Source organism: Acinonyx jubatus, chromosome A3 (genome assembly GCF_027475565.1).
Source record: "Acinonyx jubatus isolate Ajub_Pintada_27869175 chromosome A3, VMU_Ajub_asm_v1.0, whole genome shotgun sequence".
In the NCBI taxonomy this organism is placed as follows: Eukaryota; Metazoa; Chordata; class Mammalia; order Carnivora; family Felidae; genus Acinonyx; species Acinonyx jubatus.
The window spans coordinates 57,120,765-57,142,800 of NC_069388.1; the positions used below are offsets into that span (position 1 = coordinate 57,120,765).

Here is a 22,036-nt window from a genome sequence, read left to right on the forward strand (position 1 = left end):
CAACAGTGCTTGTTCACTGTGCACGGATGTTTACACACTGGTGCATATTCAATAGTTAGTCTTTCTACTGAATACTTAAGTCTTGAGCTAAAAACTGACACAAAAAGAGCATTGTAGCCTCTGTTTGCAGAATTAATTAGGTTGGTCTGTTTATCTAGCCAAGCACAGATACAGAGTGGGGGACAAACTGACTTTAAAATTAAAGGTTCTCTAAGAAAAAGAAATGTCTCTTAAGAGTCCAAAGTAAACAAGGGTTAATTTGGGCTTGCTATACAGAGCTCAGTTGCCTTCAGTGGTTAATTTTAACTAAAGATAATGATATGCTTAATTCCTTGGGAGAAAAAAAATCATAAAATCTTAGACATATAATAAGTAAATTCTGGAGAGCTTCATGTTTTCAAAACGGTATTCTGACCTCTTCAGATATTATAAAAACAAGTGCCAATCTTGACAAAAGACTTCCCCAGAAGGGCCAATGCAAGAGCTAATGAGGTTAACTGACTACACACTAATTATGTAAATGAACTATAGTATGTATAAATGTAATAATATATAAGATAAATATAAACAATACACACATTTAATACCTATATAAAGGAAAAACCTCACAGCGGTACTATGTAATCTTCCTTAAACAGCCTCACTAAAAATGTATAGGAGCTGCTAAGAAATGCATCTCAGACACAGCAATTCTTGTGGGATTTGAATCAAACTAATTCACTCTGTTAGGCCAAAGCCTTCACTGCTGTTTTTGCTACCTGTTATACCAAAACAAAAATTTCTTAAACTTAGAATGAAGAAAAGCAGCACGTATGCATCGGCACTGGACTAAGTGATTTATAGGTACATACTCAATAATACTTTCAATTCAATATCTTCAAGTCTGCAAAGAACACCATCTTGGGCTCTTGAGTCCCTTGTGACTTCTATATTGAGTAAGGATGCTTGGCATTATTCCACTATGCACCAAATAATTTCCATAAGGTTGCAGGAGAAGAGAACTACATTCTTAGACCAGATGTTTCTGGTGCTGGTGCTGCCAAGCACACATGGAAACCCCACAGCTGTGTCCATCGATCACAGACATGAGGTCACAGTCCAGCTTAGAGACGGGCTGGCAGCTGGCTATCTTGCCTTCCATACAAATGAAGCAACAGATGCTGACGATAATATGTAAACAAATACTGAGAATGAACTACCTCAATTAAGCAACTGATGGAAAATTTGAAGCAAGTATCAGTAGAAATACACAGAATCTATCAAAGATATTTAAAACAGTACATTAGTTTCAAACAGTCATCAGGCTTCTCCTAGGTTATATACTGCTTCCTTTCCCTAATTCCAGTTTTCCTTGTATTCAGATGAGCTAAAATAATAAAGATAATGTCAAATACCTGTCATTTAAGAAGCAGAAAATGTATTGAGATTAAGTAACCATGTTGTACAGTAGCAATTAGTGCCCGCCTTTCAAGATCTTATAGGCCAAATAGAAAAACAACTAAAAGTAAAAAGTGTTTCCAGTCACACAGTATTATGAAGTTACTTAAACTAGCCTGTCCTGTAATATTTTACAAGCTAAAGACTACACTGTCCAAACAAAGTATATGGACAGAAGTAACCACTACATGAATATAAAGAGTATATACACAATATTAACAAGCTTAAAGGTATTGTGAGGTAGTGACTTAAAAAAATCTATACGAAGTTTATGTTTGAGACTACATAAGACTAAAGCATTGATCTAAATTATTTAGGAAAAAGCTTAAAATAAATCTGAACTTATTTTTAAACTAAATGCAGCCATATAAATAAACACACATGTTCAACGGGGAGTTCCTTAAGTGATTAGCAGCAATAAGAAATAGCTTTAATCTGCAAAAGACTGGAAACACTTAATTGGGGGGGGGGGGTAGCGGTAGAGAGAAGAGGGCAGTGTAAGGAAAAAAGGTTTTCCATCTTTCAACTTTCTAAATAAGTACATGACTTTTAATGTTAGAAAAAAAAGGCTATTTTATCATGTAAAAGATAATTTTGTATGTACAGGCACATATGTATCTAGAATATATGAAAACAGAAAAATATACACTAACATGTTAACAGTAATTAAACCAAGGTGAGAGAATTATGAAATGCTTTTTCATCTTTTATTTCTCTGTATTTTCTCCCTAGATTATCTATATTTCATAAATAAAAAAACAAAAATACTCCAGAAGTCACTTTAACTTTTTGTTCCTACTGTTTTATTGAGCTATAATTAACACACCACAAATACATGTAACTTATAATAAATGTTATTATAAAATTATAACATAATAAATATAAACATATACCACTGTCAGTGAGCTAAACCTTTCTTAGAGGAAGAGGAGGATAAATTTTCACTTTCCTCCCATCGAGAAGATAAGCATTAGCAGTAAAACAAAAAGGCCCCAAAGACCTTGAACTTCTAAGCTAACATGACAAGAGTAGTTGAGAAAACATTCACCGTCTGTGATGACCTCAGCTTTACCTGAAGCAACATCAGCTATAAGTTTTGCTGTATTCAAACCACAGCGGGGGCCACAGCCATGGTCTCCATGGGTTAAGAGGAAGATGCAGAGTCCCTGTGTCTGTCTGCAGAAGCCAGCAACCTCCCTCCATGAGCTAGCTCCCAGGCCACAACCCCTACACACACTGCACCAACACCATACAGCACTCATCTCAAACTCTCTCCAACTCTATTAGCAAAGTGAGGAGAAATGGGCAGCTACTCCCCATCCTCCTCGTGCAGAAAATGAAAACACACAGAGGAAAATAACTAGAACCTATAATCACTAGTAAGGCAAGGGGCTTATCTTGAAAGTAACAATTCACTTTCCTGAACTTCACTATGAAGATGCATCTTTGACCACAAATGTTACCACTTTCCTGACCCTTTTGTCTCTGGACTAAAGGATAATGACAGTCACCCTACACACACACACACACACACACACACACACACACACACTCCCTATGAACCACGGTACCATTAGAAGGCACTTATACAAATATAGCAAGACACACTGTTAGTCTACTTACTCAAGCTATCATAAAGAAGTGCCATGTTAGGCTAAAGAAGGTGGAAGGGAAAACATAAGAAAAGGCTGCTGGAACTGTGTGAGCAATAGCACTCCAATGTACTAAGTCACACAGAGGAACCAGGTCCAGTATGATCATGGTTCTCACAAAGACCCAGAGAGGCTGCTGCTTCACACTGCCATTCCAAATTTTAATCTCCTTTGTCTTAACAACCTTTTTCTTCCTTTCCCCTTTTGAACAAAAACATCTTCTTTCTAAACAACTTAAGGAAGAACAAATAACCAGGGAATCTTCTTTAGTTCTAGCCTCAGAAGGGAAAAAAATCCAGCATCTTCAATAAGTGAACAAAAGTGAGAGGAGAATCGATGTAGCCCAAGAGCATTAAAAGTGAAACAGCAACAAACAAGTGTTCATCCACTCTTTTCTCAAACGCACACCTCCTCTCATTTGGGGGCTTCACGGGAAGGTGATTCACCATCAGGAAATACCACAAAATGACATTCCCTCATTCTAACAGTTACTACTGTTACTGCACTCTCTTAGTTATGACAGAATGTCACACCAAAGACTTTGTGGATTTTAAACCATCCTTGTCCTGTAGAAATGAGAATGAATAGACCCTGAGAGATTTCTCACCTGAAGATATGTGAGGAACCAAGGTAGGGAGGGTGCTGGGCAGGATAGGGTGGGGCAAGAACACAGGCTTGCTTGGAATTTTATGTTGGGTTTCACCTCCCTATCTTTATTTCACCCCAAACCTCCACCACCTTAGAGGAGGCAAGGAGGACATGTTCCAAACAGCAAGGTCAGCAGAAAAGCTAACAAGCCTCACAAACAGGATGAAGACTCAAGAGCAATATGACATCACTTCAAAGACTCAAGCCAAATAAGAATCCCCAAGGGTGCCGTAGAGAAAACTCTGCTGAAGACTTGTGACAGTGGAAAAAATTCTGACTCTAATGAAGATAGGAGTTCTGAAAGTTCCTAAGTAATAACTTTCTTTGCAGTCATCAAAAGTTAGCACATTATCCACTCTTTCTCATGACTCTTGCAACTAGTTAAACAAATAATATTAAATCAGTAGAGGTCAAATATTTAATCATGTCCAAACATGAGAAATAAAGAAGTGACAGTTTTCCCCATAATACGGACCTCAGCATGTATCTATTAAAGGAGAAGTTCCTACACTGGGTAAATTTCCTTCTATTTCTGCACCAAGTCAATTCAACACCTACTATGTGCAAGATGGTGCTAGGCTGCATGGCGAGTTCTACAACCCAAATGGAGAGATGTGATGTATTCATTTAAAAACTAGTGGGACACACTGGAATAATAAAAGAAATGAAAATAAATAAAACTATCTCCCTATGCAGCAAAATAAATGGATCTCACAAACATAAAGCGAAAGATGCCAGACATAACTGTACCGTATGGTTCCATCTATACCAAGTACAAACACAAGCAAAAATAATCTTTCGTGTTAGAAGTCAGGATAGTGGTTATACTTCTGGGGAGGAATTAAAGGGCACAAGGGGCACTCCTGGGGAGCTGGCAATGTTCAGTTTCTTGATCCAGTTGCTGGCTCATGAGTGGATGTGTTCACTTTTTGGAAATTCACTGAACTTATAATGTAAGCCTTTTTCTGTATTCACGTTATACTTCACATACAGACAAATGCAAGCAGACACAGTTACCCTTGAGAAGTGGCTTCTTCCAAACCTTTCCAAACCTGAAAATACATTGCTACAGCACAGGTATATATATTAAGGACAAAGGGAAAAAAAGGTATCTGAGAATGTCTAGATATAAAAGAAACAAGATAAAGGAAAACTGGCATGGGGTTCCCAGGCCAGGGGAAAAGCCTACTGGACTTCAGAGCCTCCAGACACCGTGACAACCATCAGATCACAGATCACAGTAGCAGTCTGGGTTAAGAGGCAGGTTTCCACCTAGTCAGGGCTTGTACTCTGCATCAGAGTGGGAGACCAATTAGCAGCAGTGAGTACTAGGGAGAGGAGACAGCACATCAATTTCCTTTACCTCACCATGGTTTTGAATAGAAGCTGAATGATTATAATGATCCTAAAGATCACTGAAAACCTCTAACATACACTGAACAAACATAATGCCCAAGGTTCAAAGGGACAAATTTGAATCTGTAAAAATGAACAATTAAAACAAACACAAGCTTTGAGGCAGGATTATAGTTATAATATAATTTAGGCTTCGTCATGGCACATCAGCATATAGAGTTAAAAATCCAGGGGATTGAGTCCCATCTGTGGCACAGCTGAGATGGCATGGGGAATAATAGGAAGAAAGGCTGCTCTTTCAGGGTCTGCTCTTTTGTCAAAGGAGTTTCCCCACCTTGGGGTAGAGAGAGCCTAGCTTCCTCCACTGTTTCAGGGCCATGTATGTTTGGATTAGTAATGCACCCACAATATTGCAGATGTGGATGCTAAAAACTTAGCCGATCAAATAGCTGCCTCTCTAATCTTGCTTTAGATAATTCCCACTAAAGTCAACACTCTTTTCTATAGTTAGTACAAAAGTCAGAATAATTAGAAGATAGGGAATTCTGTCACTAGAGATTTCTCACTTTCTTTCTCTCAGGGTATAAAGCTGAGGGGAGGGGGAGCAGTGAGGTTTCTCCAATTGAACAATTAAAGCTTTTATTCTAAAAGCTCTTTCATTTTCGTAGCAACTTAAGACACTGTATGTTCTTACCATAGATTTCACCGGACATTAACAGAGTAAGATAACAAGAAATTCCACTAAGTTTTATTATATGGGCAATTTAGTTTAGGCTATGAATTTATACGTAGGACCTACAAACAGAATTTAAACTGGACAGCATCTATTGGCATTAAATTTAGAAAAATGTAGGTGGGGGTGTTAAGGAGTTCTTTTTTAAAAAGTTACCATTTTAATGTTTATTTTATTTTTATTATTTTTCAAAGTTTTTTATAGATTTATTTTGAGACAGAGACAGCATAAGTTGGGAAGAGGCAGAGGCAGAGAGAGAATCCTAAGCCCCACATGGGGCTCAAACCCATGAAACTGTGAGATCATGACCTGAGCCAAAACCAAGAGTCAGATGATTAGCTGACTAAGCACCCAGGAGCCCCATTTATTTTGAGAGACAGAGAGACAGACAGAGAGTGAGAGCATGCACATGCAGGGGAGGGGCAGAGAAAGAAAGGGAGAGAGAGAATCCCAAGCAAGCTCAGCATGGAGCCTAATGCAGGCTCGATCCCATGAACCATGAGATCATGACCTGAGCCAAAACCGAGTTGGTTGCTTAAATGACAGCCACCCAGGCGCCCCCCAAAAAGGGTTACCGTTTGAAAAAATGAAGTGTTTCAAATGAAATGAGCACAGGATATTTCAAATCTGTTCTTTCCACCTGTCCTGCTTTACCATTTTACCACATCTAAAAGGGTATCTCATGATATATAAAAGATTATTAAAAGCTTAATTTTCAAATAATTTCATAAACAAAAGCATATGTGTACACTCAAACACACACACACACACACACACACACACACACACACACACTCATACAAAATCATTAACCAACTATACAGAACTTCTTTGAGCTTTGGGTTCTTAACACAGAAAAAGAAAGAAGGGGCACTCTAGTAGATTTCTAATATGTGTCCCAGCACTGGCACTATTTGTTCATTCAACGAACATTCGTGAAATGCCTTCTATATGCCAGGCACTGAATTGGTGCTTGGGATTATGTATCATTGAAAAAAAACAAAGATCCCTGTCATCATGGAGTTTATGTTCCTGGGGGAGAGGGGTGAGTGGAGTAATGATAGAGGCAGTTGATATACACGAAGTATAATACATAGGCGAGTTATACAATGTGGTATGGAACTGGAAAACTAAGAATAAGATAAAGGCATTAAGAGTAGGAAGGTAAGGGAGCGGGCCATATAGTCTTGAAAGAATGGCATTCCAGGGGAGGAAACAATAGCAAGTGAGAGGTGTTGAGGTCTTTAGGCAGGGGCTCCCTGGCAGGAGGAGGAAGAGTGAGCAGTTTTGTATAGTTGGAGGAGGGCAAATGGGAAGTAGGAGAGGAGGTCTGAGACAGAACAGGGCAGGGAGCCAATCAAGCAAAGTACTATAGGCCACTTTGAAAGCCTGGGCTTTTACTCTGAGCTAAGTAAGGAATCAGTGAAAGACTCCAATCAGACATTTCTAAAGGATCGCCGAGCTGCCATGCTGAGAAAAGAAGGGTGGACAGGGTGGTGGTGGTAGTAGTAGCAGACAGGTCCACGTGTGTGATCATTTCTTATAATGGTTATAATTTGTTATGAGTTTCAAATACACCAAAGTTTAGAAAACAGGATTACAAACTCTCCTGTACCTATCTATAATCTACATTCAACAGTTATTAACTTGTGGCTCACTCCCCCCCACTGTCCACCAATGGCCATGATTATTTTGACAGAAACTGGGTATCATTTGAAGGAAGGATGCACTAACAGATCTCCTAACAAATGAGGTGAGTATATATGACAGGAAGAGTAGTCACCAAGGACTCCAAGGCTTTTTTGGCCCAAGCAAACAGAAGGCTGGGAATGCCAACTGAAAAAGGGCAAGGCTACAGGTAAGACAGGTTTATGGGGGAAGAGTAGGAGCTCACATGACATATGTTAAGTGTGGGCTATTAGACACCTAATTAGAGACGCTGAGAAATGAATGCAGAGTTCAGAAGAGTCTGGTCCCAAGTCCTGAGAACACTATCCCTAGAATGGCCTCCTTGCGAGGTTGGCCCTTGGATTTCAGGAGGGTTTCCCCCACTCCTAGAACTGATAAGAGTGGCTCACTGTTCCTAGATGGTTTGAATAAAGAATGTAGTTTATTGCTGAACACCTGTTTTCCTGCTTGTAGTCTGAAATTTTTGGTACATGCCAGACAGATGTGCTTATGTGACCAGTTCCGAATAAAAAATGTGGGTACTGAGTCTGTAACGAGCTTCCCTGGCAGGCAACAACACTTCACACAACTCACTGCTGGGGGAATGAAGCATGTCCTATAGGATTCTAGCAGGACGGGACTCCTGGAAGTTTATACCTGGCTCCCTTTGGACTTCATCCCATGCACCTTTTTCCTTTGCTATATTTGCTTTGTGTCCTTCCATTGTACTATAAATAGCAACTGAGGGTAAAACTACACGCTGAGTCCTGTGTACTCCTAGTGAATCATCAAACCTGAGGATGGTCTTGAGAACCTCCAACACACCTTTTTCAATAAATTTGCTGGGAATGGAAACAGGAAGGGAGATGTCAAGATTTTTCACTTATAGCCGCCCCCCCACCCCCGCCAAAAAAAAATGGTGGAGAGGGAAGATGAGATTTTTAAAAGAATAGGGTCCATATTTTATGTTTTTAATGTTTGTTTATTCTGAGAGACAGAATGAGTGGGGAAGAGCAGAGAGAGGGAGAAAGAGAAAATCCCAAGCAGGCTCCATGCTGTCAGCACAGAACCCAACGCAGGGCTCGATCTCACGAACTGTAAGATCATGACCTGAGCAGAAATCAAGAGTAGGACACTTAACCAACTGAGCCACCCAGGTGCTCCCAGGGCCCATATTTTAAAACTGGCAATTTAGGTTATGCAGAATTTGCTGGGTGACTTTTTTATTCAACTATTTACTTAGAAAAATGCTTTTGATTCATTAAACAATGGAATTAAACTAAGAAATTATGGAAGCTGCCTGGAGAGTGCTCATTAACAATCACAAAGAGCATCCCGTTCACAGCACAAGTTTTGTTTAACCAATAGATCAAGAATAGCTCCTTCTAGAGCATAATTAATTTTCTATTTCACCCCAGATCTGAGAATAGTAGGTATTAAAAAGACCAGGTGTTCAGGAATGGTTTAAATGAATGAATTAGTGCAACTTCATGAACAGCATTTAAGAAAAATTAAACAAAAAACCCTGCAAACTATGGTTGACATTTGCCATTTCCAGTCCCAAATAAACCAAAACTGCATCTGGCCAAAGTGATTAGTACTTTGTCATATTTTTGGTAAGAATGAATGACATTTTTCTCTGTTCCTTTTTAAAACTATCCCACAAAGCAAGAGAGAAGACATAGGATTTTAAAGTACAGTAATACAATAAAAATATACTAGTACACACCTATTAAGAGCTGCCTCTAATTTACAAGAGGAAATCTTTATATATTTTATGTCAATGTCCATAACACTTTCTGAAATTCTCCATTAAAATTGCCAGGACAGGGGCGCCTGGGTGGCTCAGATGGTTACGCGTCCAACTCAAGGCTTAGGCTGACTTTGGTTCAGGTCATGATCTTGTGGTTCATGGTGGGTTCAAGCTCCCTATCAGGCTCTGTGCCGACGGCTCAGAGCCTGGAGCCTACTTTGGATTCTGTGTCTCCCTCTCTTCCTGCCCATCCTCCACTCGTGCTCTGTCTCTGTCTCTCTCTCAAAGATGAATAAATATTAAAAAAATCTTTAAAACTGCCAGGACATTCTTTAGAAACAGCAAAGTAAGCTAAGCATCATCCATGTGAAGGGCTCTGTCATAAGCCTAGAAGGGCTATGAGAATCCTAAGAGTTAGCTTCCTATAAAGAGTTTCTAATCTAGTACAGAATAACAGAAGCAAGAAATGAATGCATGGAAATTATTCCCTAGGCAGTCGTTAAAAGAGCACTAGAAAACTGCTCATAGGGCAGGACAAAAGCAATCGCCAAGAACCAGACAGAGATGCCTATAACTAGAGGGGACAAAGAAGCCACCTGATGCAGAAACCTTCAGGAGTGAAAGATACAGAAAGAACAGAGTCATGAATATCAAAGGAGAATAACAATAGTAACCAAAGTCCAGGAGTAACAGAAGTCTTCAGCAAAAGTGAGTTATTTTATCTTGGTATCTTTAACCCAGCGAAGAAAACAAAGAAACCCTCATTTACTATGTAAAAAATTAATATACTAGACACTTTACATCTATTCTAGAATTCTAATTCTGACAAAAGTCTATGAAGTAGGAATTATTATTTCATTTTACAGATGAGGAAACTAAAAGCTTTATTAAATTTCATTCTAGGCCCTACTCTAACAAAGGGTGTTATTACTGTCTTGGGGTAAAAGCCAGGACATGACTATTAAATATAACAGAGTCGGACTTTCTATGAGGCTCATAAACTATAAATTCACCTTGAAAAATATATATAGGTTTCAAATTTATGTTCATAGGAAAGAGGAGGAAAAAGATAAATCATTTGTATTAGTTCAGTGGCAATTCTAAAAATAAAACCCAAAAACGAACTCTTTCTAAACACTAATAATTTTAAAACACTCTTATTTTCTTTCCTTACAGGGATGAAATTTAAGTGTGAGGAGCAGATCTTAACTTATTTATGACTAATGTATAACATCTATGATTATTAATATTACAAAAATTGAGAATGCTATAAAATAGGATCATATCTTCAAGAGTCCTCTATTTCTAATATATTACTATAATGTTCTTGGACAATGAAAACAATAATGTAGATCTATTATAAGTTTCTCCAAGTATCCACGAAAAACAGACCATCCTATACAATTCACCAAAGATTTGAGCTCCTACAACTCACAAGGCATGGCAACTTGTTACTGGCTACTACATTAGAAGACAACTACAGAACAGCACTATACTATGCTCCTAATGTGAACTAGAGATACCTCAGGGCAATGAAAAGAAGATTGGGATGCTATTCTGGCAACAAGCTATGAAACCAGGTCAACTGCCTTTCTGGGTATCAACTATTGTCATCCATAAATAAAATGAAGGCTTTTCAAAATGAAAGACAAAACATTTGAGGTATACAGCTGACCTAGTTTTAATCTTCTTTTGCTTATTTACCTATTAAATAGATAAGAACAAAGAATTTTGGTATTTTGTAAAATCCAGTTGCATTCTTAAGTTAGAACGAATTAATCCAAAATAGAAACACATTCTATCTCTGCCAAAAAACAAAAACTAATCCTTTAAAAAATTTCACTGTCGTATCACCATCAGCAGTTATTTTTAAAACACTTCAACAGTTACCTATTTGTTGAGAAGTTCAACCTTTGCCCTCCACATTACTTTGGGGAAAGAAGGATAGATTGAAAAGAAAGAGAAGCAAGCTTTACAATCAGAAAAGCTTGGATACAAGTCCAAGCCTTTGTTCATTCTTTCTAGAAAGAGGGGATGATACTATCAGTCTCAAAGTCTGCTATGTGAATTCAAGCAAGTGCCTTTACCATACCCAATGCGATGCCTGGCACAAGTCAAAAAAAAAAAAAAAAAAATGTGTTAGCACTTCATGCACTCTATACTTTCCCAGCTAGTAGATCTTCTTTATCACTTTAGTTCTAGTATCTGGTAAATTTTTTTAAAAAAAGAAAATACTAGAAATAGCACAATACTTACTCTAGCTCATTTGTCTAAGGTCATATGTTTATCTTATTCTATACCAGGTATTCTCAATTTGGGTGGTATCATTCTCCTCCCCAACAGGGGTGACACGTGATTTTTGGAGGTGGAAGAGAAAAAGCTTAAGTCATTTTTATGTATAGAGCATAAAGATATACATACAGTACATGAACAGATGTACAGACATTTTAAAATTTCACAAAGGGTGATTAGGAAAAAAATATCTGCAAAGGCTTCTTCAGGAGGTGATAATGAAAATAAAGCTGAGAAATACTACTGTATTCTTTGAGGATACAAAGGATAGAACTACTAGTTCTCAAAATCACTGTCATGCTTTTTTAATTAAAATAAATCAAAATTTAATCGATTTAAGAGCTTTTCTTCAGACTTGTACCAGTATTAATAACAATAGTAATAATAATAATAATAATAAAGAGATACAACTTATGATCTTTATCTATAGAAAAGCTGAGTAAGGAAAACAATCCTAATTAGGAATTGCAATCTAGGATCAAGGTCATTTAAATTAAGTCAGAACTTATCAAAGGTAAGAAAATGCCAGATAAGAAATCTGGCATGCCATAAACTTGGCACATCAGTTTCTCTCTAGTAGCAAAGAGACAGAAGGTAGCTTGTGAAGAAAGGTAAAAAGTAAAGGCAAAGAAAGAAAGACTAACTGGGGCAGGGGTGGGGGAGGGAGGTAGAGGAGGACACACAACTGCTGTCAAAACTGACAGCTGCCCATGGTCTCACTGATGCACAGGCGGCTTCTCCTGACAACCCTCAGTGAGCGATGCTACGGTGAGTGGGCCAGAGCCATGGAAGGGCAGGGAGAAAGTGCCACCTGTTGCCTGAAATGGAAGAAGCCAGTACCAAGCTGTAGGCCTGCAGCATTTAACTGGACTCTGAAGAACAACAGGATGGAACAATAGGTCACACAGTCCACAGAGATCTCTCCCTTGCTTCCTTTTGTTCTTATGTTCAGTCTAGACAAAAACAGCACATTCATTACATTGTGCTCCCCTCCAAATGAAAAGAGAGAAAATTGTCAAGCCTGACAGGGCCTTGCTTTGTCACTGGAGTAAGTTTGTTTTGCTCCCTACTGTCAGAGCATGAACTCCTTAAGAGCAAGAAATTTGTCCTGTTCCTCTTTCATGGACCTAGCTCAGATGGTGCTCAAACACTGTTCTACCTACCAGATATGATCTATGCTGCTTTGCATTGGGCTGTTTCTGTGGCTCTTGCCTCTTCAATTTGATGATAGGCAGAGGCTAGGTTTTTACTGGCTATTCCAGGCAAGGCTGTGTTTTTACATACCTTTTATTCTCACATCCCTAGAACACAGTGCAAGAATACGGAGGGTACTCAATAAAATCTGCAGGCTGGCTTCCTGTCCCCCAATGGGCATCAGGCCCGACATCTTCCTGTCCTCTAGGGAATAAGTCATAACTACCAACCACAAACATTTTGATCCTAAGACAAAAAAAAAAAAAAACAAAAAAAACAGTCTGCTCTGGGTGATCTGCTAAAAAAAAACTTTGGAAAGGAGAAAAATGGTCAAGATCCATTCATTCTTTAAGGTCCAGATCAAATCAGGTCTTTCTACAAGCCTACTCAGAACCAAATGTTTGAAACTGTGACTACTTTCAAAGGCTCATTGAGAATCAAGGATCTGGGTTTTAATCTCTGTAATCTAACTAGCAATGTACTCCTGAGCAAGAGGTGCCAGTGTCTCTGAGCTAGAAATCTTCACTCGTAAATATGCGGGGGTGGCTTCTCTCCTAAGATTCCGTTAAAGTAAGCGTTTTCAAACTTGAGTGAACATCAGATACCTGGGAGGGAAAAGAATGGGAGGGGCCAGGAGGACACAGAGGAATGGATGAAGACAAGAAATGAGTTAAAAGATAACCAAATGTCATGTGCAAACCTTGGCAGGACTAGGATTTGAAAAAATGGTTGTAAAAACATTTTTGGCACACTTGAGGATATCTGAATACAGACTGAACATCAGGAGAAATTCTGAAAGCATTATTTAATTCTTTTAGGTGGTATTAGGATTATGTGGAAGACTGTATTTTAAGACAAGTACACTCAGGTATGGACAAGTGAAGGGTCATTGTGGTGCCACAACAACACACAAGTAATACATATACAAAATGTTAACAACTATTGAATCTAAGCAAAGGAGAGAGTGTTCATTCCTTCAACAGTTCTGTAATTATGAACATTTTCATAGTAAAAAGTTTGGGGGAAATTACTAAAATGAAAACATAAAATTTATTTCTCAGAGATAAATCTTACTCCAAGAGTTTATGAACCCCAAGTTGAGAATTACTGGTCTAGCTAATTCACCTTTTTATCTTCCAGAGCATTAACTCAAAATAATGGGATATCCCCAAACTGCAAGAAACAAAGTACCAGCCCCTCACATATAACAACAATTAAGACACAAGGATTGAAAAGAAGGGGTTTATCAAGAATTCAAACAACCAATTCAATCAAGTTTCCCTGAAAACACATACGTGCATGTCAAACTGGGGAACTCTAAACAAACTCTGTGGAGTGGATCAGTGCCAACTGCCAGTGGCCTGCACTGGTTCTAAGCCATGTAGGCAGACACTGCGTAATGGTGCAGGCCTGTTTGCTATAACCACACACTGGAGGCCAGGTCAAATCCTTAAGTTGTGAGAGCAACTGTTTGCCTTGCTTGGTTTTGTGCAAGGGCTTCAGTTATAAAGATGTTACCACTGGGGAAAACTGGGTGAATGATACATGGGACCTCCCTATATACTCCCTATGTAATTTTCTGCAAATTCTTCAAATCTATAACTACCTCAAAAACAAAAACACCACATTATAGATCTCATGTCCTGGTCTTCTCCAGTTTGAACATATCCTTAACCTGCTCTTAAACCCTTCCCACAACCAATCTGAGAAATGATAAGCTTTCTTTAAAAAAAGCCCTTCAAAACCCTAAAGATAGTCAATTCTTAAGACTGTTAAAGTCTGAGAAGAGAAGAAATACAGAGAGATCTGTACATCTTCTACAAATAAACACCTTCCATCCAGGCCCCTCACTTTCCTACACAGTACCTTTGCTTCACCTCAGGGTGCAATCTGAATTCTCAGTTGGCTCAGTTGTCCAGGATCACAAAATCAAGTACAGAGGTGACAGGGACTCAGTGCAGCCAGCCTAGAGCACATTCATTCAGGGATGCCAACAGCTGACAGCTGGGGAGAAGAGCAGCTAGACCATTTACCTCCCCACACCTACTACTTTTCTGGCCTTCTGAGCCTGAGGAATAACTAGTACCCTGGTAACTGCCTCTCAATTTCACCTAAGGAAGAGGCTCAAGAGTCAGGACAAATCTATTGTTTTCCTGAAGAATAAGCATTCACACTTTCTGCTCCTGAGTAGAAATGGAGTAGAAGTCAGAAATCATACAGAGGCATCTGGGTGGCTCAGTGTGTTGAGCGTCAGACTCCTGATTTCAGCTCAGGTCATGACCTCACAGTTCCTCAGTTCGAGTCTCACCTTGGGCTCTGCACTGACAGTGCACAGCCTGCTTGGGATTCTCTCTCTCCCTCTCTCTTTGTCCCTCCCCCTCTCCCCACACAAAGTAAATAAATAAACTTAAAAAAAGAAAGACAGAAAGAAACCATACAGAAGCCTGCTCTCATCAAAAGGACCACTCCAACAGCCCCTCCTGCTGGAGCTGAAACCAGAAAATTCAGCTGCAAATTCCCCCTCATGCCAGCCTGCTCCCAGATCCCCCCTAGGCCAATGCCCAAAACTTTACAAGAGCTAGGAAGTTCTTGATGTGAGGAGTAGCATGGGCATGTTTTCCAGGGTGCCAGCTGCATGACATCCTCTATCCATAATCATCACTACTTGCTCTGAGCCCTGACTGTGCCCCAAGTTATAGCACAGAGGTCACTGTATGAAAACAACACACAAGAAACATTACTGAGATGCCAATATGGTAAATGGCTGATTGGGTTTGTATTTGTCCTGAAGACTCACCATCTGGTTTTCATTTTACCTGAATACATGGGTTCTGTATAATTATTTTTAAAGGAGTCCTGAAAATGCATTTGTCCAACATTGCCTGATTTTACAGGCAAGGAAGTACCTTTTGTATACAATTCAAAAGTAGAATACAAAAGCATCTATTACACACACAGATATGTATTTCATAGCCATGCTCATAAAAGATGAGTAAAACAAACCAAAGCACCAATAGTGGTTATTGTAAGGTAGTAAATAAGGATTTAACTTTTAAAAATATTTTCCTACAGGGGCGCCTGTGTGGCTCAGTCAGTTAAGTGTCCAATTTTGGCTCAGGTGATGATCTCACAGTTCATGGGTTCAAGCCCCATGTTGGATTCTATGTCTCCCTTTCTCTCTGCCCCTCCCCCACTCGCACTCTGTCTCTCTCAAAAATAAATAATAAACATTTAAAAAATGTATTTTCCTATATTTTACACCTTTTTTAAAAGAGTGTTCACATATTGCACAGTTATAATCAGAGTTGAGCTTAGAGGAAGAGGATCTCTACAGAGAAGATGAGGAAGGGAGCACAGCCTGGCTGGTGACAAAAGCTCTGTCAGCCAGAGCAGCACAGGCTGAAGTGAGGAAAGAAACACAATCCTGAGGACTTTCAAAGTGCTTTGTAAAATTCCAAAAGCTTACATTTAAAATGGCACCTTGTCTGCTCGTACACAAATCAGGAAGTATGTTAACAAACGCCAAAAAGTATAGGCTTTGGCTACCCCATTTCCCAGTGCAGCACCGGCAACATGCACAATAGCAGGAACGGATGCTTGACAGGAAGGTGCCATCCATCATTCCATTCACAGAGGGTACTTCATAAATAACTTGACTATTGTATTTAAATTACAGTTAAGTTAGAATTTCTGCTCCTTTCACCACTCTATAATCTTAAAAATAACATTTAACTGGAAAGCATCCAATTTCCCCCTAAGATGTACACCAAGATAGGGTCACTCTAGCAAGAGAATAGTCCACGGGTACTTTTTCATTATAAAGTCTTCAGTATTTTCTTTGACAGAAAAAGAGCAGCCATCTCATAAAATGTTACGTCTTCAAATGTCCCGTAGTCCACAGACAACAATATTTTCTTATTCTTACTAACAAATATTTATAGTGGAGATAAGCATGTTCTTAGAGACCAAAGAGAGAATAGGGCTGAGGAGGAAACCTCTTTACAATACTCAATATCGCACACCTGAGATCAGTTTAGCCATTGTCTCCCTAGATCAACCCCAGATTTGGAGATATGGCTTGATTTAAAGATATCCCAAATCCCCACAGCTGCTGGCTAACTCTAGAATCTGTGATGTTATGATGGTAAATTTCATTTACAATTAGGCAAGTCAGAAGCAATCACAAGAATGAAAAGTAAAATTTCAGATAAAAATAATTTAAAGTAAGATGGATTTAGTTCACTACAATCTAGGGTTATCTTTAAAAATTAAATATAGACTTATGCATATATATACATCCACACACACAAGAACACATACACTTACTTTTTGTCTGAGTTAAACTCTCCTCTTTCCCATCTAAAGCTACAGAGTAAATCCTCATGTGACCATTTCAAGAACTATTTTTTGCTACTAAATTTTGCCAACAATCTGCTCAGCATTCTAGCAGATGTTTCTGTTTTCAAACCTCTGGGAACTTGGCTGGATCTGTTTTCTTTCCCCATGTTAAAAATAAAAGAAATGGCCCAAATGTGGCCTAATACCCTAGAGAAGCTTTTCCCCTACCCCACACCCCTCAATCTCCCTATTCATGTGACCTCCATGATCCCTTCTCAAATCTTTCTTTTCCATTAGAGATGTTTCCAATTATGGTCCATTAAGTTGCCAAGGATGACATCACCCCCCCCTTTTTTTTTTTAAGAAAATGCTACTGATTCCTAGTTACTTGGGGACCATCTGCAACAATTTAAACCAACTAGTCTGCTGGACCTTATAAACCCACAATGTCACAGGGGGGTAATTTGTTCAAGATCGATTCTACAAACAGAACAATACTCTTACAATGGGGGTTGGAGGGACAGGGGAATCTTGTCTTTTATATAATGATTTCTTTAAAAATATCTGTGCCTCAGGGCACGTGGGTAGCTCAGTCAGTTAAGCATCTGACTTAGGCTCAGGTCATGATCTCACAGTTCGTGAGTTCGAGCCATGTCGGGCTCTGGTGCTGACAGCTCAGAGCCTGGATCCTGCTTCAGATTCTGTGTCTCCCTCTCTCTCTGCCCCTCCTCCACTCTCACTCTCTCTTTCTCTCAAAAATAAGTAAACATTAAAAAAAATTTTTTTTTAAGGGGCGACTGGGGCTCAGTCAGTTGAGTACCGACTTTGCTCAAGTCATGATCTCACGTTAGTGAGTTCGAGCCATGTCGGCTCTGTGCTGACAGCTCAGAGCTGATCTGCTCAGATTCGTGTCTCCTCTCTCTGCCCCTCCACTCTCACTCTCTTTCTCTCAAAAATAAGTAAACATTAAAAAAATTTTTTTTTAAGGGGCGACTGGGTGGCTCAGTCAGTTGAGTACCCGACTTTGGCTCAAGTCATGATCTCACAGTTAGTGAATTTGAGCCCCACGTCTGAGCTGTCAGCACAGAACCTGGAGCCTGCTTTGGATTCTGTGTGTGTGTGTGTGTGTCTCTCTCTCTGTCCCTCCCCCACTTGTGCTCTCTCTCTCTCTCTCAAAAATAAACTTTAAAAATTTTTTTAATAAAAACATAAATAGATATAGATAGATAGATAGATAGATAGATAGATAGATTTGTGCCTCAATCTTACCTCAGTGACATCCATAACTTTGATGGCCGCCAGCTGACCAGTTTTAACATGTCGACCCTGAAAAACAGAAAAAAAGAAACACAATTGGCACCACTGTTTTGCATGATCATTACAACAGAATGGCTGAAGTTTCAATGCATCATCTCTTTTGTAATTTTTCTCAAAAGTGATAATGAAATTAGTCCCATGCTCTCCAATAGAACAATACGGTTTGTAATACCAATGAACCACACTTAATAAACAAGTAGTAGAACAAACTGAGTTTTGATAAAGCATCAATTCCTTCTTTCTGTCTTGGGTTCAATTTACATATCATTACCTCTCAATCTAAGCAACTTAATATTTTCTTCTATACAACAGGATAGTCACTTTTTCTTTCTTAACATCCTGCAAGAATGAAATGACCCAAAAAACCTCTAGGTATTTACTGTCAAAAAATAGAAAAGTCATTTTTCCCCAGTATACTCTCAAGACCCATTACTTGATTTTATGAAAGTAATACTGAGAGTCTTCTTTGAAGCTTTCCTGCAGTCCCAAGGTAGAGACGTTGGAAAATAATTACCCAGAACAGAGGGAGATAGGGATGATGCAGAAACAGAGAGTGCTTTCTTACAGCTATAGTATAATTCCTGACTTAGGACCTAAAACCCACTATTTCTATCCCTGGCATTTCAAACCAATGTGAGGTCATTCTCCTCTCACCCAGATGAACAGGAATGGATTTAATTCCTGTCAGTCCTGTGCTTCTCCATCCACTCTTTGCAGTGCTCTGCCGGCCTTTTCTCCGGTGAGTAACATAGAGCTACCCAGATATCCTGAGCATGGTCTACTTCAGGGCGTTATGAACAATGGTCTGCAACAAATGTAAAACACAAAGAATGTCCCCATATTTCCCAAGAGCCTGTCTCTCTTGTGGTCTCATGATGAACAGTTAGGAACTTTAGAACTTGAAACTTGAGGGAAGCTCTCCATTTAGTCTGGAAAGCTTACCCAGGAACTCAAGTTACATCTAGGACAAAACGACTCCATGAAAATGACACTGTATTACAATTACATCTCAACAGTATGTGGTTGGGACACCATGGATTCCTGCAATGGCAGAGCAGTTCATGAGCAGTAAGTGCACAATAACAACATACAGGAAACTAGGACAAAATCCATAGGCCAAGAACCTCAACCCAACTCTCACCAATCCGCAGACATCACCACCTTCCTCCAAAGTGAACTACCTTCCTGGTCTTCAAAAGTGGGGACACCACCTGCCACAACACATACACCTGCAGTTCAGTCTCGCTTCTGAGACAATAAGGGTTATCCCACATTGGTCCATGATCCAAGAAACAACACCTCCTGCCCTTTCTGCCATTTCCCAGCTACCATTCCACCAGCATGCTCTTCCAGCATACCCAGCCTCAAAAGATCTGAACCGCTACCTCAGCTGCTGTGTCAGTACCCCATTAGACACCTTCCCCAGCATTCTCACACAGTTCTGCTCCACAGTCTGGCACTCTTTCTGCATTAAAAGCGATGTAACCCACAATCCTGAATAAAAATGCTGCCCTATATGTATGTTACCATAAGGCACACAAAATGATCTAAGAAGTCATGTAACATCTATAGAAGCTCCATCTCAGAGATGCTCGGCGTGGAATACAATTGTGTCAAGAAAGTTCTAATTTATGAACATTAAATGGGCTCCTATATTTCTGATTTGACTGCCATCTTTTACTACCTGTCTGTCCAAGATTCAGTATCTTTTGATAGTGTCCATTCCTGAATCACTTATGTAAAATTTTTGCCTATGTGTGTCATAGGATCTATAACTTCAGTCTTTTTTTTTTTTAATATTTATTTTCAAAGAGAGAGTGTGCACACTAGTGGATGAGGGACAGACAGAGACGGAGAGAATCCCAAGTAGCCCTGGGGCTGCCCACACAGAGCCCATCATGGGGCTCAATCCCACAAAACAAAAGATCATGACCTGAGCTGAAATTAAGAGTCAGATGTTTGACTTGGCCACCCAGGTTCCCCTAACCTCAGTCGTTTTTAAAAGTTCTGTAACCCCAGCTCTGTGCTAAGCATTAACACACAGGAAACTTAGTTGTCCTTCATGTCTTGGGCATTGGCAAGATCCTAAAGCTACAGGATAGTGATCCAGAGTATGGACTCCAGCATCAAGACTGTGTCCACACCTCATGTCCTCCACTCTGTAACATAACAGTGCCTCAGTCTCCTGTCTGTAGAAAAGGGGTAAGAGTGATGCTCAACTCACAGGTTTATCATGAAGAATAACTATAGTGCAGGGGCGCCTGGATGGCTCAGTCAGTTAAGTGTCCAACTCTTGATTTCGGCTCAGATCGTGATCTCACGATTTGTGAGATCAAACCCTGCACTAGGCTCTGTGCTGACAGCGCTAAGCCTGCTTGGGATTCTCTCTCTCTCCCTCTCTCTCTCTTCTCTGTCCCTTCCCTGCTCATGTGCTCTACCTCTCTCTTTCAAATAAACATTTTTTTAAAAAAGAAAAAAAAAGACTTAGCAGTCTGACAGTGGCATAAAACCTTAGAGTTATGAATTCACTTAGTATTTGCTTTACCAAGAACTTGAGTTTCCCCTACTAAGGGATTAGAGAATCAGGACCTAACAACTAATCAATTATTTGTGTCAGAAGGTGGACCACACAAAGGCACTAGTCTTCATTAACACATACCAGGTCTTCCAAAATTAGGTCCATTTTAAATTGAAATTGAAATCAGAAAACTGTCCAAGAATTCTGTCTCCCTCCTTTTCAAGAAACAAGACAACACTGAAAGAAATGAAATTTGGGACTCTGGCAGCATTGGGCTTTCATTTTTCTGCTACCACTTCATTACTACATTTCCTTGGGAAAGCTGCTTAACTTTGACAAGCTTCCTACGATCACTGGAGGATCCCAATGTTCTTTTTAGAATAGACAGGTTATAAATAAAGTGCATACAATACATAAAACCCTTGCCATCGTATCTGGCATATAGTGGACTCTCGCATGACAGTCTTCCTCTCTACACTTTCACCAGAGGCCCATGCTAACCTTTTCTCTTAATTCACCTTGCAACTACCTTACCTAGTCAAGTTAGGCCCATTTCTCATTTTCAAAAGGCATGGCCAATATGAGGAAAGGCAGTGGGGTGCTAAAGTAATATACTTCTCTATTTTTTTAAAAGAAACAAACAAAAAGACAACCTCTAAATTTGAAACAAATAATTACCTACTCAGATGGATCATCTTTGCTTAAAAGAACCAAAATGGTGAGCCTAACAGTCCCAGGAGAAAAACTACAGCTGGGGCTGAATGTACTAAACATCTATATGCATGTAATTGTGTGCTAAGGAGGTCATAGGAAGAGTTGTTTGAAAGGATAAAAATTTGTCTGTGATTTACTCAGTATTAACCAAGAGAGAATACAGTCACCCGCTTAGGGTAGCTCAGCTATAAGCTTAAGTCTCCAAAAGTCACATGCCCCCACCCATCAGAGAAGCCCTACCCATGTTCCCTTGGCATCACTCGAGAGTGTAACAAATGGCCCTCAGTGGTATAGGAAGAGAAAATACACATAATCATAACCAACTGCCTTGTGCTGGGGACTCAAGAATACAAGAAAAAGCATTACTTCACTGAAGTTTGAGGCTACTATAGCATCTACTATAGCATTCCACGCTG

General features: G+C 39.5%; 1 protein-coding gene across 50 annotated transcripts in view; it reads right to left on the bottom strand.

Moving 5' to 3' along the window:
- Positions 1-22,036, bottom strand: part of MAP4K4 (mitogen-activated protein kinase kinase kinase kinase 4) — a 190,398-nt gene that overhangs the window by 89,633 nt on the left and 78,729 nt on the right. For all 50 annotated transcript variants that reach the window (XM_053200418.1, XM_053200410.1, XM_053200398.1 and 47 more), the window contains exon 3: positions 18,341-18,397. In XM_053200418.1, the coding sequence (XP_053056393.1) occupies positions 18,341-18,397 (57 nt within the window). The remainder of the gene's footprint in view (positions 1-18,340; positions 18,398-22,036) is intronic.